This window comes from Botryllus schlosseri, chromosome 16 (assembly GCF_051294905.1).
Source record: "Botryllus schlosseri isolate E-star chromosome 16, Bs_hap1, whole genome shotgun sequence".
Taxonomy (NCBI): Eukaryota; Metazoa; Chordata; class Ascidiacea; order Stolidobranchia; family Styelidae; genus Botryllus; species Botryllus schlosseri.
Genome location: NC_137251.1, coordinates 3,490,833 through 3,508,431, shown reverse-complemented (window position 1 = coordinate 3,508,431; position 17,599 = coordinate 3,490,833). Strand labels below are relative to the sequence as shown.

The 17,599-nt window shown below is 41.0% G+C and overlaps 2 protein-coding genes and 1 long non-coding RNA gene across 5 annotated transcripts in view; 2 read left to right on the top strand and 1 right to left on the bottom strand.

Moving 5' to 3' along the window:
• LOC145458607 (S-adenosylmethionine synthase-like) overlaps positions 1-17,599 on the top strand; it is a 178,678-nt gene that overhangs the window by 49,439 nt on the left and 111,640 nt on the right. The window lies entirely within an intron of this gene.
• Positions 1-17,599, bottom strand: part of LOC145458615 (uncharacterized) — a 361,279-nt gene that overhangs the window by 289,352 nt on the left and 54,328 nt on the right. The window lies entirely within an intron of this gene.
• The window catches only part of LOC145458606 (uncharacterized), a 39,364-nt gene continuing 32,776 nt past the window's right edge, over positions 11,012-17,599 (top strand). For both annotated transcript variants that reach the window (XM_080337024.1, XM_080337023.1), the window contains exons 1-5: positions 11,012-11,240; positions 14,866-14,946; positions 15,721-15,860; positions 15,921-16,024; positions 16,256-16,406. In XM_080337024.1, the coding sequence (XP_080193150.1) occupies positions 11,141-11,240; positions 14,866-14,946; positions 15,721-15,860; positions 15,921-16,024; positions 16,256-16,406 (576 nt within the window). In that variant the 5' untranslated portion in view covers positions 11,012-11,140. The remainder of the gene's footprint in view (positions 11,241-14,865; positions 14,947-15,720; positions 15,861-15,920; positions 16,025-16,255; positions 16,407-17,599) is intronic.

Genomic DNA, 17,599 nt, shown 5'->3' with positions numbered 1-17,599 from the left:
GAAAAAGGGTTTTAGAGCACTATAACTGAATCAAACAAGTGTAAATAGTGGTCTTTTTACTGAGACACTTGATGGCCTAAACCGGTAGCTTACTTGCGGAACATCTGAACAGAATATCAAGTATCTTCATTTTTTTTCACAACAATTTTCGGTTGGTTTGTGCGGGTGAAATATATTTTATAAGAAAAGTTCGGATGGTGCTAAATAAATTTAAAAAGCACTTTTCTTTTTTTGTATAACAAATTTCCGTTGGTTTATGCGGATAAATTGTTGTTGTTTTTTTGCAAAAAAGTGCGGATGGTGCGGAAAAGGTTGAAAAGCACTATCGGAACAAAATATACTTACAGGTAGTATCCCGTATTTCACATATGCGTGTCTATTTTCAATACCCTATACCAAAAAATCTACATTCTTTGGCCTATACATGATATCATGTTCAATGTGGAAAGCGTTAAATTGACCAATTATGAAAACATCGCTGTAAACCTGCCAATTCCGAGAAAGATGCTTGTTATCGAGGAAATTGGTGTCATGAGCCTTACAGTAATTAGCTATGTCTTCATCAACACCTGATCGCAGGAATTTTTTAAGGTAAGCAGGTAAACACGTATAGGAAAAGAAGCTTCACTTCAGTTTAGACAGACCTATAAAAGATGTTTTGTCATTGCGTAGTGACGATTGACGAAATCTAATATTGCGAGAAAAGGATCAAAATTTCTGATTCTAGCACATTGATTTTCAACCGAGGGTCCGCGAAGCCTCCAAAATTGCAAAATAATTGATAAACCAAATTTGTATTTTTTAAATTAGATAATTTCGGGACCCACATAAACAGAATGGCCATCAGAGATGAAATATTCTACTGTGCAAACTCATATTAATTGCCAATATATAGCCTCAACATATTGCTGTTTCGAGATGTATTGCTAGGATTTTGGAAAAACTTTGTTAGCAAAATTCCATTTTCTCCTGCGATATACATAACCGCTATTCCAGAATAACTTCAAAGTGAGCTGCTAGATAGAAATAATTAGGCTGTACGTTATATGTTCATTAAAAATATGTTTCTCACTTTTGGTGCCATATATGTCGCGACGTGCGATCATACCCAAAGGTGACGCCGGAAGCGTTACGCGTATTGTTATTACATTCGCCTAAATCTTTGTGGAAATGGATTTTCGGCACTCGTTCATATCATATCAACGGCGCAGATTCTTAAGACTCGATAAATAGTATGATGTTATTTAAAAAAAAAATTATTTTGTTGATGTTAATCACTACCCTACAGTCAACAATTGCACAACATAGATAACGGTTGCGCGATAATTGAGCTAAATTTGCACTAAAACCGGGGAGGTCCACGGGGCTCCGTGACGGTGCAAAAGGGGTCCACGGGGCTTACAATGGGCCTGAAAGCACTGATTTGACTTGCGGCAAGTGACGTGGTTCATGGTGACAGCCATATCGAATTTAATATGCCACCTCTAATCTGCGAAATGGGCGTGGTAGCCACTGACGTACTGTGGCTGCATATACCGAGCCTATGACAAGAAAAAAGTGTGAAGTGCGTGTAGATGTGCGAAATTGCTCCGATGTTCTTCAGATATGATCAAAATTTCAGGGGTTGGCCATAATAAATATTTCTTGCTATCCGATGACATGACATGTTTAGAAAACGCATTGAACTTACCGAGCTCGAACTATTTTTTTTATTTAGGCGGTCAATCTACGCGCTTTCCTTACCGTGGCGTACATAATGGAAGAAAAAGATTACGATATCATTACCACAGATGGTTATGTGATCGGCTGGATTGTTATGGTATGGAACTGAGTCGAACCACAATAATCGTTGATTCAATCACCATCGCTTCTTTTGCGAAATGCGATATGTCATTATTCAACTTATGCAGTTTGCCATAAGCATTTACGGAACTCGAATTCCCTCTCTATAGCTGCTTCGAAGAGCGATCGCAAGTGCGGACAACAGGATTGATGGATTTTGCGTGGAAGAACTTGTGTCGGGTCTCAGGCACATCGCCCGTAACGATAAAAACAAGGAGGCAATCGTGGACTATACTCTACCGCTTCTGACCACGCTACTGAAGGAAGGTATAGGCTCTACGGGTAGATTTTGATGCGTTATCACTCCTTGTCGTTTGCCGCCAAGCAGGCGACGTAAAGGAAAAGTCGATGGTAGCGCAAACAATCTGGGAATTAGCGTTCCTCAAAGAAAATAGAAGGAAAATGCTGGACAGTGAGGACCTAATTGATGCACTGAGAGACCTGAAGGCGAGTAACGAGTAAGTGCTGTCTTTACTGATAAATACGCGGCCTTCGATGTTGGTTGATTTACTGTCCGCTGTACTGCGCAGCTTTGTAAACTATACGTAAATATCGCTTAAACTAAGTCCCATGCCCCTTATTGCTTGGGTGAACCATATTTTGGAATCGGGAAAGAAGAACACTTGTGCCAAATCAGAAAAGTTAGTTGAACAATATTGAAATCAGCGGACTTTGCTGTTTTTGCTGGAAAGTTTGACGAGTTGACACTTTTTACTTAAATTTAGTGGTGTTGACTTTAAAAAAGGTCGTCACTTTCCTTCGAACCACGAATTTCCCGCTCGAGCGTCCGTCTTTGCTATTTAGCATCATTTATGCCCATTTTCACTCGAATCTGTCCATTATCTTAGCTGGACGAATTGGACGAATTGCAAAAAGAAAGAGAACATTTGAGCGTCCTCGGAGGACGGCGAAAAAATTTGGATTTGAATAAAATAGTATTTACGGTGACCGATTCTTTGTTTATTTATTATAGTTGTACTCACCGTAAATACTATTTTATTCAAATCCAAAATTTTCGACGGCAATAACTCCGCTTCCACTGGTTGGAATTGAACCAAATTTGGTGAGCATCGTTTCTATAGATAGCCTAACACTTTCATGCGGTGAACAGAAAATTTTCAAATTTTTTATTATTTATTTTTATATAATAAATAGAAACTTACCTCTCCTGTAGCAAAGCGGTTACTGGCTGGAATTGAACCAGATTTTGTGTGTAGGCTTAAATTAGGTAACCTAACAATTTTATCAAGTAGCCAGTACGATTTGAGAAAAAAAGTCATTTTTGAAGAGCCCTAGTGTACAGCTGACGAAGTCGCCGCGCACAGAAAAAGTTGTACCGCGCACAAGAAAGCCGTAGTGATGACCTTTTTATAGTCGTTGCGCACTGTTGTCCAAGGGACCGCGCAGTGAGTTAGTGAGTGAGCGCAGGCCCTTGAAAAATTAGAGGAAACATTGGACATGACTGTGTTTAACGATATTATATATGCTGAATCGTTAAATTATTTTCACTTTATGTACAGTCTATATTTAAGCAATATTTCATTCAAATAGGCTTTTCGAAGTACAGAACTTCAATATTGCAGTAAACAATGCATTCATATTGCCAAATTTATTCTACGCGAAGCCATTTGACTGGCTCTCTTCAGGAGTGAACGCACGCAAACTTTGCTGCGGTAATTAGGCTCGATGCGTTAGATGTGCTCACGATTCCCAACGCTCTCATTCTGGGTATTCCAGATTACAACGAACTCGTCATTGAACATGTTGCAAATATGGAATGACGCCTCGCGCAATAGCCCTACTGATACAAACGTTAAAATATGCAGGTATGAACTACTGCACCTCATATGTTCTTTCGAATAATTTGAAATACGTAAGCTATGTTACCCATGCCTAATGTCTAAACCCCATACAAACTGTGTGTGACCACCACGAAGTCACATTTTCACGTCGGAAGACACTATTGTGAGGTCATTTCCGCAATTGAAATCGCTTGCACCCCTTGCGCCACCACCTGATATTGTCACGCACGAACTGCCGCTAACCAAACCCCATTACCGTTTATTATTCTATCATAACCGGGTAATTCACTCTCTTCTAACACATTTTCAGATAAAGGACGAATTGGGAAATTTGGGATACCGAGTGTGGATAGATACGGAGTCTATGGGCGGATCAACATTGCCGGTATATGAGCTGATATTTTGTCTTGTAAATTAATATGGGCGTTCAACTATGCGCGTGAATTAAAGTAAACGGAAAAGGGTAATTTTCCAGATTTTGCCCATAGCGTGAGGTGTAAATTAATTTTGTAGTACTTTTTTGAAGGAAATTAAAATTTCACGGACACGCCAGCTGACTGAAATACACGCATCCTAATAATCTCGTATCTCCGAGGTGAGGATGATATCACATACACATATCACCCAAAGAAGGCTGAAGTGACGAGATAGCGTATAGTGGCATAATCAACCCTTGACCTACGATCCCCAACGTATGCACGTCATTCGGTGTTGTACAAATACATATATGCAGTATGCACCTTGTCTCTCGTCGTTTAGGCCATGGCGGACGCTGTAGAAAAGTCTGCGGTCGTACTGATATGTAAGTCACGAAGATACAAAAGAAGTCAAAACTGCAGAACCGAGGCGGAATATGCGTATCAATTGCAAAAAATCTCATTCCAATAAGAGTTGCACCAGGCTACAACCCTGATGGCTGGCTCGGTAAGGAAAGTGCTAGTATAAGGTTCAGGTCGCGTTTATTAATGATTTCATCAATCCAAAACACCACAACATTGCGATAATATTTGTTTTATTTATAATTGAATTGCGTCAATATATTATTTTTCAATATATGAATTCTGTGCAATTACGATATGCCAATTTCATTGTCACGGATTCGTCAGAGACAGGGGTGGTTATTCTTGGCATGCCATAAAAAACAAAAATAGCTTATCTTTGGCATTTATCAGATTGTCGGCCGTCGACGCGTAATTCAATTTGTGTGTGTTGGCGGTCGTCAACATGCAAGTTGAATCTACGAATTGACTCCCGAATTTTTGTGAGAATTCTATTAACCTTGTGTAGTCGTGGGTGTACTTTATAGGCAGGCTATAGTTGAGGTGAGGCACAAATGATTATGTGCTGTGGTTAATGAATTACAAACTGATTTAATTGTCGTTGTATCAAAAGCAGCTACAATTACTATATCATGCATTTTACGAAGTGTTTGTGTTTCAAGAATATTTGCAAACTAAATACTGAATTTTACCAAGGGGCCTTGCAAGGAGCGAAGTTTTACTTCGATTTCAGCAACCTACCGGAGTTCGAAACGATGATGCATAAGCTGACAAAAGAAATTGGAGACAGGGCTAAGATTGTAGCATATGGGCCAGTAAGTTTTCTATTTATGCAAATTCCATATGAAATTAACCTTTCGATTTCATCGTGGGTTCGCATCGTGTCGACGCCGGTACCACACTTTTCTGAAACCTATACTCGTATCATAAAATTATACATTTCATTATTCTTCGATTTCCAGCATATGCGATCAAACGATTACCAGTGAACCCGTCCCTCGGTGAACCCGTCCCGTGAACCCGTCCCTCGGTGAACCCGTCCCTCGGTGAACCCGTCCCTCGGTGAACCGGGCCCTCGATGAACCCTAATATCCCCCCTCCCCCAACCCTAATATCCCACCTCCGGCAACCCTAATATCCTAACCCTAATATGCTAACACTAACCCTAATATCCTACCCCAACCTTAATATCCCTCCTCCCCGAACCCTAATATCCCCCCTCCCCCAACCCAAATATCCCACCTCCGGCAATCCCAATACCCTAACCCTAACCCTGATATCCTAACCCTAACCTTAACCCTAACCCTAATATCCCACCTCCGCCAACCCTAATATCCTACCCCAACCCTAATATCCCCCCTCCCCCAACCCTAATATCCCACCTCCGGCAACCCTAATATCCTAACCCTAATATCCTACCTCCACAAACCCAAATATCCCCCCTACCCTACCCAACCCTAACACCCCACCTCAACCTACAGTTGCAATAACGAGCAGATCACGCGTGGTTGATATGTGAGCAATAACAATCGTTGAGATATATTTTTCATCTGAACAAGTCACACACAATATACAATGCGATAAGACCGAATGCGCCGCCCCTCGCCAAGTCAATTCAACAATGAGCCGACCACGCAATCGTGATCTCGTGATCTACGCATGCCCTGACCTCCTTACAAGATCGACAAATCAGTTGATAATAACATTATTAGTTTAATAATTCATATTAATACTTGTTAATAGACTTAATTTCAAAATTTCCCGAGGGCGGAATTCACCGAGGGCCGAGTTCATCGAGGGCCGGGTTCACCGAGGGACGGGTTCACCGAGGGACGGGTTCACGGGACGGGTTCACCAAGGGACGGGTTCACTGGCAACCGATCAAACAAGTCTTTTCCTTTTCCAAACGTGATTTGCAACAGCTGATGGCATGATTTACACTAGTGATATTCAACTTTTTTGGAAGTGGTGCGCCCTTCAAAGTTATAGCTGTGAATCACTGCACCACTGTCGATTCAAGCCACAAACACTGCGTGTGTCAGTCTAAGAAAATCGTTCGTCACTTTCATCTGCCTGCCAAATACAGGTCCATTACGGAGTCTGGTTACTGGAATCAGGTCGACAAAAATATTGAGTTTCACCCACAGGATATAAACCACCGGTTTCAAGTAAAATGTTTCTCATGCACCCTGTGCTCCCTTTTGTACCAGTGCACCTTGCGCAGATTTTCATGGACCATGCGCTGAATAGCACTCATATGCACTGTTCCACTTGACTTTCACTGTTTCGTAAAGTCTCTTCATTTAGTTGTTGCAACTGTCCACATTGAGAAGCTTTTATTTTTCAATAGGAAAGACCCTGTATCATCGCTAAACAACACTCCGCGCATCCGGCGCGTGCCCTCGTAAAGGACTGGACTCCAATGGAAGTAAACAAATGGGCCTCCGACAACAACCTTCATGCGTGAGATTATACGAAGTTCTGTTATCGGTCACATCAAAGCATGTCTCATAAGTATAAGCAACTTATATGAAACAGTCAACGAATTTACTCATACTTCGCTGTGACAGTGAAACTTGAGAAGCACGAGGTCAAATTTCCAAAATGCTCTCAGGCCTTTAATCTGTTCCAAAATACCCTAATCTATGTTGGTTTAAGAAAGAAATTAGAACTTCTCTCTCACCCCCTCAACTGGGTGTTTGAGGTGCGGAAGCTAAGCATATGATTATGGCGCCATATTACCGAAACCTTTTCTGTTAATTTTGTTTTAAACGGGCATAACGTTCATGCACAATGCATATCAACACGTATACAGCAGTGTAGACAATGTGGAAACGAAGGCTAAACTTATACTTGCTGTGGCAATGTGGCATGGACAGTTTTACGTAACGTAAAATAATTGATCCACAGGAAAACTTTATCATCGTTTGATGGCAGAACCCTCCTGTTCTTGAAGAAACTGAACTGCAACGCTCCGGAGTTCTACTACAGATTTGTGTACGACCAGCTGGGTGTGACTGCACTCAGTAGCATCCTGAATCTTAACGAAGCTTTAGAAGCATTGGACTGACATTGCATATGAGGCACTACACCATGCGAAGCTGCAGTTGATAAATTTGGCGGATTTGCACCAAGTCACTGTAAATACTCTATTAAATCCAGTGGCGGCTCGTGACAATGTCGGGTGGTGGGGCAAGGGCTGCAAGCGACTTTTTATCAAGATGACGTCACAATGGCGTTTTCCAACGTGAACAAGTAACTTAATGATGGTAGGGTAACATGAATTTCCCGACAACAGTGATTTTAACGTATGTGCCACGAGAGGTCGGCCGGTGAGCTGTGACTTGAAGTGTGGTAACTGCGTAAACGGCGTACGGAACAAAGATTCAACACAGTTCATGTTTTCACTTGACCTGACTAATTATCTGCAGAAATGGAAATGACTATAACTCGAGAAACACATACGCAATTGTTATCTCATAGATTGGGCCTGTCATATTGAATCCAAAACATCATTCTGAAGAACTAAGGATAGCAGCCTCGGAAATTCGGTCTCGGTACCGCATATGAGATTTTGGCCTTGAAACTGGAGACTGTAGCACGACACATACGGCTTACTGTCTATATATATGTCTAGTGCGAAATCGCCTTTGGAAAATATATTACCGAATAAATACGAGGATGAAAGCCGTAAACTTAGTACACTGTTACATGACATCATCGAGAAGTAGCCTCATGACCCTTTTCGGTATGGTACACTGTCAAAATTAAGACGAACAGACCAACACCGAATTTCGCGTACAATTTACTGAGGAATAGGCTGATCAAGTGATTAGCTGTTAGCCGCCATCGAAAACGAAATAGCTATCGCGCTTGACCGGGGGTTGTAAGCAAATGGCTTGAAGGCCACAATTTCACGATGAAATTGACATTGGAGAATATAAAATAAAAGTAACTATTTGATTTTCTGACATCGGGGGGATAAGTCTTGCGTATTGAATGACATAAAGAAAGGTCCACATTTGCTGTTAAGATTGTCCATGGAGGAGTCGTCGAGATTTGGCTTCCACAAATCCGTACGTGGTCCCTGGATAGGATATTAAAGGTGACGAACCGAAGTAATGCGCACTAAAAATCTCAACATTTGTTAGAAATGTGCTGAATAATACAAGCATCTACTCCGAATTGCTTCGCAGGCCGGATGCCGCCCGCGGACCGTATGTTTGACACCCCTGGTCTACACAGCATTTATCAGAGTGATGGATTGTTAGCACTCTCGGGCTGACTTCTATTGTAACTTCTGAAGATATTTCATGTATTTTAATAATAAACCAATAATGGTGTCCTTTAATCTACATGCATGCATATCATTCTGAATTACAAAGACAGCATGAAGGCCTTCTGAGTGAGTGGTTAATTTACAGTGACCTAGGCAAAGTCGAGTTTCACAGACACAAGAATGGATGTTTGGTGTAACCGGCCTGCGACTCTGTGAAGAAGTATCGAAATCATTTTTAAGTCACCAAATATTTTCCATTTGTGTTGGCTATACTGAAGAGGTTTCAAAAGGAATTCCATGTCTTCATAGCATTCAGTGAGCTTCACTGAATGTCTGTCCAATTGTTCAACAGCAACAGAGCCATTATGTTATTATGTAGTAATACTGCCTTCAAACTCTTTAGAGGTGAGTCGAAAAACAATCGCCGTTCTGTAGACCAGCGCTCTTCCACCGGGTGTTTCGTACACCCCGGGGTGTACCAAAATTGTAAAAGGGTGTCTCACTTAGATGGGATGTACTGGGGTGTACCAGATCCAATGACTAGCTATCACAATAAACAGGCAAGTTTATGTTTCAGAACATTGACCGGCTGTGCAATATCGTACTATCTTCATATCAGCTGTACGTAGTTTGTAAGTGACATTCCTTTTGGGATGTCATAAGCCAACGCTTCTCCTCGTCATGTAAACGTTAGTAATGCACTTCCTGATTTCTTTTGGAGTAGAACAGGGTGAAGTTGGCATTATGTTCATTGTTAATCTTGCGATATCTGTCTATAATGATTCTGCAGAAAACTGCCGCGAGAGCTCAGAAATATTGAATTGGTATACTTCTGCGAGATGCTTATAAATAACGCAGTCGTGTACATAATAGCAGGGGCGTAGGCAGGGTGTCTCGGTGGCGTCGAGTTTGAAAACCCCTGTGCTAGATGGTGGTCCGATAATCTCAAGTCCTGGCTAGTATTTACCATTACAAATACGATGCAGCTTATCCATCCGCATTTCAACAGGGCAGTGGTGGCCGACCTGCAGGCGTTGCATGCAGCCAGTAAATAATAATTGTCCGTCCTCAACACATAATAAATTACCGTGTGTTGGCGACCGTCAATATGTAATTGGAATTAACGAATTGGTTCCTAAATCTTTGAGTCGGAATCGTGTGCGTCTCACGAATGAAGGTTTTACTGATATGCTCGGCTGATTCCAATATATATTTCGACTATGCCTACAATCCTGATGGGACGTTAAAAATAAAAACATGGAACAATGTCATTAATAAAAACCTCCCTCCATCAGCTTTATCGGTTAATCTGATCACAGGTGCTAAGAATCGGTAAATATTTGACAGTAATATATGAAACAACCAATGTTATCGACGAAATTAAATTTCCCGATGGAAAATATTTCCACGGCCTGCGCGACGTCAAAGGCAATCCAGTTACCTTCCCCTAACATTTGGTCTCGCGATTTTAGTGAAGGAATAGTAAGCCTGCGGGATGTTCTGCTGTTGCAATTTCAAACTACTTTTATGCGCAAGAAATACCTCAAGATATCAGTGATGACACATAACACCACGAGGGTTCTCCGCGGTGCCAAGCTCCCAGTATAGCCAATTTAACATGAGTATATGACGTCCAAATGAGCAATAACGTCTCACCACCGGAATACCGCCGTATGTTATATAAGGAATCAGAGCACAACCGTGAACAGAGGTTGAACACCCCTGGATTAGGCTCACTCACTATACGGAATCAGTGAGTTATGTGGTCAGGGGTGTAAGGGTTTCGAGTAAATGTTAAAAGGGTGTACCACCACGGAAAAGGTTGAAGAGCACTGCTGTAGACTATGCCCGAAGCTGATATTAATCCTGAAACATCTTTACAGTATAGGGAATGGTCTTCATCACAATTCAAATAACTTCTAAGTTTTTCCTCAAAACTTCATTGCGAAATCTTTCCGAAATCCTGACGTCACAAATCTTAATCGCATAACGCTGAAATCTGCAGTTTTCGAAAATTCAAATGCAATTTATAAAAATACTATATCTGATTGAAGAAAACGGATAACAGTGTTGGATTCAGCATCTAAAAGTGCACTAAGAACCGTTATTACTTTAGTAACCAGCACAATGTTATCACGCGTTAATTTGTGGCGTCCGTGAGATGAGCAGCGAAGCGAGGCACAATCAATTCCATTGTGCAATCGTGTATACCCCCAAGCATGAAAGGAGCCTATTGTATTCTCGCGTACTGAAATCAGCTATACGTTTCGTCACTAGCCACTTCCTCAAATTACGATTTCGTCATTCCCGGGAGATAACGAAAACAATATCGCGGTGCACGTTCTACGCGTGTCATTGTGTTGCTGTATTGCAGAGTCTAATTACTAGGTCATTCCGTATACTAGACTTTCACTGTCTTGAAGCGAGCACGGAATGAGATGGGCTCATCCACAAGCAAAAGCACGAATCGAAGACGCGTAACGTCGATTGGCCCTGCGCAACGAAATGACGCGACGAGCTCAGAAAGATCTAAGAGAGGTACGACTATGACACTTTGACTAGCACTAGCCTATCTTCAGTCGATGAATAGTGGATTGATGTGGGGCTTTATATCCTTGTAAACCTCCAAGTCTGCACGTGTCAAAAAACAACTTGGATTAGGCTAATTTCGAACATTGCGAAAAAAAACTATAACATATCAGACGTCAGAAACTTATTCTTCAGTATTTGAATGAACATCTTCAAATTCAAACGAGCAACTGTCACGGTAACCGGCGTCCGATATATATTGCGGGAGATTTGACGTTTTGCTTTGCTCAAGTACTACAGTAGCTCAACCGATTACATAGGTCAGTGAATCCCAACGCTTTAGTCATCTGATTGTCTTTCTGGGTCGCTTGTTTTACGGCGAAGCGATGAATTAGATAACAACAAAAATGATTGATAAAGTGAAGAGATCACAAAACTTCATAATATATACGCAAAGGCATGAGGCGTTTCGTGTCGAGGTCAGGATAGATATTATACAAAATGCCGTAAATCAGAGCTTTCGCCATAGGCCTTTCGAATGCGATTACCACGTAATAGCGCCGATATTGATATTTCAAAACATTTTGCGGTCAGCTCACGCAAGGCCACTTCGAACTCACGTAAACTCTCGGGCGGCAATTCTGAGTAGATTGGAAAAATACTTGTAAACGAATGTTTAGGTGGGGCGGCGAGGTCGAAGGGGGCCCAAAATTATTTCGTGACCACATAAATTATAGGGTATTTTTTTGGAAGATGTTTTTTTACGGCATTTCGCCGTCGGCACCACGCCATGACGAAACAAGACATACGAAGTTTAGGCCAACATGGAATTCTGAGAAGGTCAGCGGCGGCCAAAAAGGTCAGCAACGAAAACCTTGATATATACATGTCTAATTGTTCATATAGACGCCTAAATGGCTGGTGCTGAATCTTATTGTCCCGGCAATCTGAGCCCCACTGGACCAATGTCATCCCGCAAAGAAAAATTATTTGGCAGTGGAGAAATACCAATTTGGAATCGTGTGCGGATTTTAGTTTAGTAAGTTTAGACGATTCCATTCTCTTTTGACATAGCAGATAGGACGTCAGGAAATAACAACGTGAAACGAAGTAATTTTACCAACGGGCCCGCCTAACTATGTTTCATTATTAATTACGTGCCCCAAATATTCCAGGAGTACGCCTCACTCAGCTCTGCCGGTAAATCTGACGAAGTGGGCTGAGAGAGGAAAAATGTACAGCAATATATGCAATTACCAATATCATTGGCCGATTCAATCATGAATTGCGGAAAATTTTCGCGTGAACCGCGATTAGGCCAGATAAGGCTCTGACTACGGAGGATACGAAATCTCGCTCACAACTAGCGGCGAGAACATCCAGCGCGACGGGGGGACTGGGTGCGACGGTGGCAACGGAAGGGGGTCTGGGAGGAGCTCTCTATTTGTCTCACGACCAACGTTTTGGGGGCTGACGAAGTGCTGTTTCATAAATCGTTGTTAGAGTCAATGTTAACGGTTTATAACTGTATTCAACCGGATTCCGAATATCACCTTAGTTTTCCAAATAGGCTCTTGTCTTGGAGATAACCCATGGGGATATTTTGACCGAAATCTCTCATTTTCGCTATAATGGCTAGATAGAAAATCGGCTCCATCGCGCAATAAAGTCATCTACCGCAATTCTGTAATCTGACCTATATTCAAGTATTGTATAGGACTAACAATTTGACTGTACTAGTGATATTTTAAAAATTTACTCCAATCTCGCTATTTTCCTTTGGGGACAGGTTGCTCCCGGCTTATGAGTGTATTTCCCAGTTTTACTGTGAATAATGAATATAATAATAAATTGCATACGAATAGCAATTTGACTGTATTACTGAAATTGTAAAAATCTCGCCACTTTCTTTTGGGGGCAGGTTGCTCCCCGGATTATCTGTATATTTGCCAGTTTTACTGTGAATAAAGAATATATTAATAATATAGACATAACTACCATTCATTTTCTGATCTTTAAACATCCATCACATAGCCTACGTGTCTCCCAAGTCGAATAAAAAATTTCGGACTATCCGTCAAACATACCTCATATCAAATATTTTCAAATAATGGAAAATAAGACTTCAAATATTTAAGCAAAAGTTATTTATTTGAGTACTGATTATAAGTACCGTCGTGGTAATACTGCAACAACTTTGCCACTGGACAGTAGGGTGGAGCATGGACCGGATCCGGATTGGATATCCACCAGATTTTTTTCCATTTTTGACCAGAGCCGGATCAGTACTTTTTCTGATACGGCCGGAGTCGGATCGGAGCCGGATCAGTATTTTTTACTATGAATATGACAGCCTTGCCCTGTTCCACCCTCGAATCAATACGTAAAGTGAAACGTTCATGGAAATAAACTACATGCTAAGTCCAAGTTGGCATAATTACTTCAGATAAGGGTTGGGTTTGATCTTTTGAGTTTTAAATTACCTGTTTGCATTGTTTAATCAATATTCGATGCCATCCTGTGAGTAGTTAATTATTATATCGGAGATTTTCGTACTGGATCACTGTCATTTATGTAATCCGGCCTAGGAGTCGGACCGGAGTCAGACCAGAGCTTTAAAAAACAGGATAGGAGTAGGACCAGAGAATTTGTCGATCCGCTCCGCCCTACTGGACCGGCACAGCTAGAAATACCAGAAATGATTCGAAATCTGAAATGTGGAAGTCCGAACGGGTCTTTCGTGAGTAGCACCGGAAAAGTGATCTTCAGATTTTTAGCCCTCACCACTGCAGTATTATTATTATAAAGTGGGTCATACAGGATTCGAATTTGAAAAATGACCATTTTAGTCAACACAAGAGGATTTCCCGTATAATTTTTAGAATCAGCAGTTTTCTAGTCATGTAACATTTGCAATAATATTTGTAAAAAGTGTCCTCCTTTCCTGTCCCTAAAATATGGTGACCCTGATTCAACATGGAACATTTATCAAGCGTTAAGATCATAATACCACTCTGTACAGTTGAATAATATATTCATATTGAAATGAACCCGCATATTTTCATCTGGCGCTCGTCAAGGTTAATGGTCAGCAAAAGAATTCAAAAGAATTCTCCACGGAGATTGCTAACGATTTCCCGTGACGAGTGTGTGCCTCAAATGTTGGGGTTTATTACAATATGAAACTATTATTCAATTGTGTACTAAAGCTCTGTACCTCCGAGAGTCTCTTCATATACCATTGTGTATTGCGATAGCTCTTAAGCTTGGCTCCAGCTGCACCTTCAACGGGGCGTTATATGGCTCACATATACTTAGAATTATACAAGCCATCTCGGTCAAGACATTTTTGCAGAGTGAGTCAATTCAAGTCAAGTCATTTGAAAAAGTTGACTCGAGCCGTCCCAACACTGGATATGGTCCGGTCCAAACCTGGCAAGACAGACGGTGCATCTATCTCTATGTCATCGTCTTTAGTACAACCCTCAAATATGGGGGGAGACGGACGGTGGAAATATCTGAAAATGGAGCGCTGAATGAAGAAAGGCTTAGAATCACTGGTATATAAGCACCATTGATCTTATTATTCACATTTTAATCAGGTCTAAAGCGTCTGACCTGTCTATCCTTTCAGAAAAAAAATTCGGTATGGCGAAAACACAAGAAGAAAATGCGACCCGGGCAAAAATACTTGCCGAATATCCTGAACTAGCAGGTAGGCGCATGAAAGGTGTTTGGAAAAGCAAGTGTTTCATATTCAACTTGAAGAATTTATGGACGTGTTTGCTTTTTACCGTCGAAAATATGCCATATAACAAGCCTGCAAATCATCATTAAGCTACAGTCGACTCCGCATATTACGGATACCGTATCAACCAGACAACCGCTTTATTCGGTCAAAATGCTCGGAAACGGAACAAAATTGAAAATTAAACGTAAAAAACGTTCATTTGGACAATTTTCCGCTTATTCGGACACAGGCACGCAATTTTTATCGTTTGGTCTTGACAAAATAAGCATTACCTCAATGGTTTCAACACAAGATGGGTGATTATGATGAAATAAAGGTATTACAGTTATACAGTATCAGTTGAATTGCTTGGTATCGAAATATTGTGCAACCTATAACTTGCCTACAGGTGCAGGTATAACTTTCGTACGTTTATTGCGATAAGTGACGACTACTGCAGCAAAAGAGTATTTTTACCGCATTGCCTACCTTTTATGTATGACCTGACCATAAAATGAATTGTTGATTTCCGATAAACTCGGACAAAGTACTTTCTCCGCTTAATTCAGCCAAAATTGTGTGGAACCAAAGTGTTCTAATATATCGGTAAGCGGAGTCGAAGTCGTTTGGCTGTGGTATAATATTATCTTATAAATTGAGGTAGAATGAGATTACTCAGGTAGACTGTATTGCAACTTGATTTCTTTTAATCAAGCTCCATTTCATGTTGTAACATGACCAATAATTCGAATGTTTTAGATTCGATTTCATTAGTAACAACGTACGTGAATCAATTGGATGAAAATTTGGAAGAGGACGTTAAAGCCAATACAATGTCGACATCCAGCAAAGAGAATCTGGAAATATTATACGGATTTTATTTCGGGCATCTATCTATGGTCGGAATCGCAAATTGTTTTTCTGGTACCGTGAAATTTATCGACTTCTTCGTGTCACAGGAACACAGGGAAATTTTGGGAGATGAAATCGTTGCAAATGAGGGCGTAAAAATAATAACCGAGTACATGAGATCTTTATTGCCCGGGAACAGTGAAAATTCAAAGTAAGTTCGTTACAGCTAGTATCCTGTGACAGATGCGATAGCCAATTAGCTTGTCCTATAAATAGTGTTGAACCACGTCTCCAAGGAGCTATTAGTATTTGTGGAGCTTAGCACTTTAAAAGTTGAAATCCAGACATATTTTCAATATTGGGTTCATCATTCCAAGGATTACATGAGCAAAGTAACCAGTGTATGTTGTGCGCTATAGGTTGAATCAAATGAATGTTACAGTTATAGGATGTCATGCTTCGGCATACTTAAGGATATTTGCTGGAATTACTCCAACGTGAGCAACAAATTCGCCTTAGCACTCGGACGATCGCGATGTTTCCGAATACTTGTGGATGATATCAAGAGCAATGTTGATGATCTCAACAAAAACGTACGTGATGAGTGCAGGGCCGAAACAGCACTTCGTCAGTCAATAATCAAGATAATTGTCAACTGCAAATCGCGCGAAAATTATTATAAAAGCTTCATAAATTCTCCAAAATAAAAGATCTTATAATTTATAATGTTAATTCACGAAATAATTTTTGGCCCCCTTCGAGCTCGTCCCCCTTCGAAGGTCCCCGCGAGATCGCACGTAGTGCGAAAAAAATAGTTTCATTTATCCTCGGTTTCGGGCCCATTTCAGATGCTTTCACACCCCCATCATCCGCGTAAGCGGTGTCTTACAAAAAGCCTAGAGGTGGGCCGTGTTATAAGACGGCAGTTACGGAAAATATTGAAGAATATCAGGCTGGTGTAAATGACCATAGTAGTCGACAAACACCATTAATACCACAAAACAAACAAAACAAACACCCCCCGATTCGGTGATAGATATGATGAGTCATGTAGTAATCGCGAGCACTGATTGACTTGTTTTACGAATTAGGGATTTGGAGACGTATCACGTAACAATTTGAAACACAGATAGATCGTATAATGCGTACTGTGACGATGGCAACAAATAAGGTTTGAACTAAGCTATATGGAAAGAGTGATTACTTGTGACAATAATTACTAAACATACTTTGCTACATTGACTTTATTTTGAATCTGAATTACGCATGCGATGTACGTAGGCAGCGTAATCGTAGCTTAATTACCAGGCGTCAAATAAACGAATTTCCTGTCCAGTAGATACAGACTATGGTGTTAGCTCACGCATCAACGTTCAAAAAGCCCGTTTTATGTTTTGATTCCGAGCATCCTCTCGCAGGCTGCACAGAATAGCTCCGCGGGCCGCACTTTGCCCAGGTCTGCCCTTGACGATAGTTCGAATATTCGAGCTGGGAGATTTCAGTTTCTTTCAATATCCTTGCGAGCTGGATCAGTGGTTATCGGTAAGCGGTTCGTGGCCTGGTGCGTGTCAGGGTCAACTTTCGGGCCGGCCGGTTCGGCAAATGTATTTCAATTTTATTTTATATTCCACAATAAGAGGTTGCAGGTTTTTACGTTGAATGAGAGATATAAGATACCAAATGTTAAACTGGTTTAGAAATTTATCCCGTGTTTTAGAACGCTGTCTGACGTGATGCTGAATTCTTGGGCTACTTTTGACTTTTAATCTACAACTAGCTTTTAAGA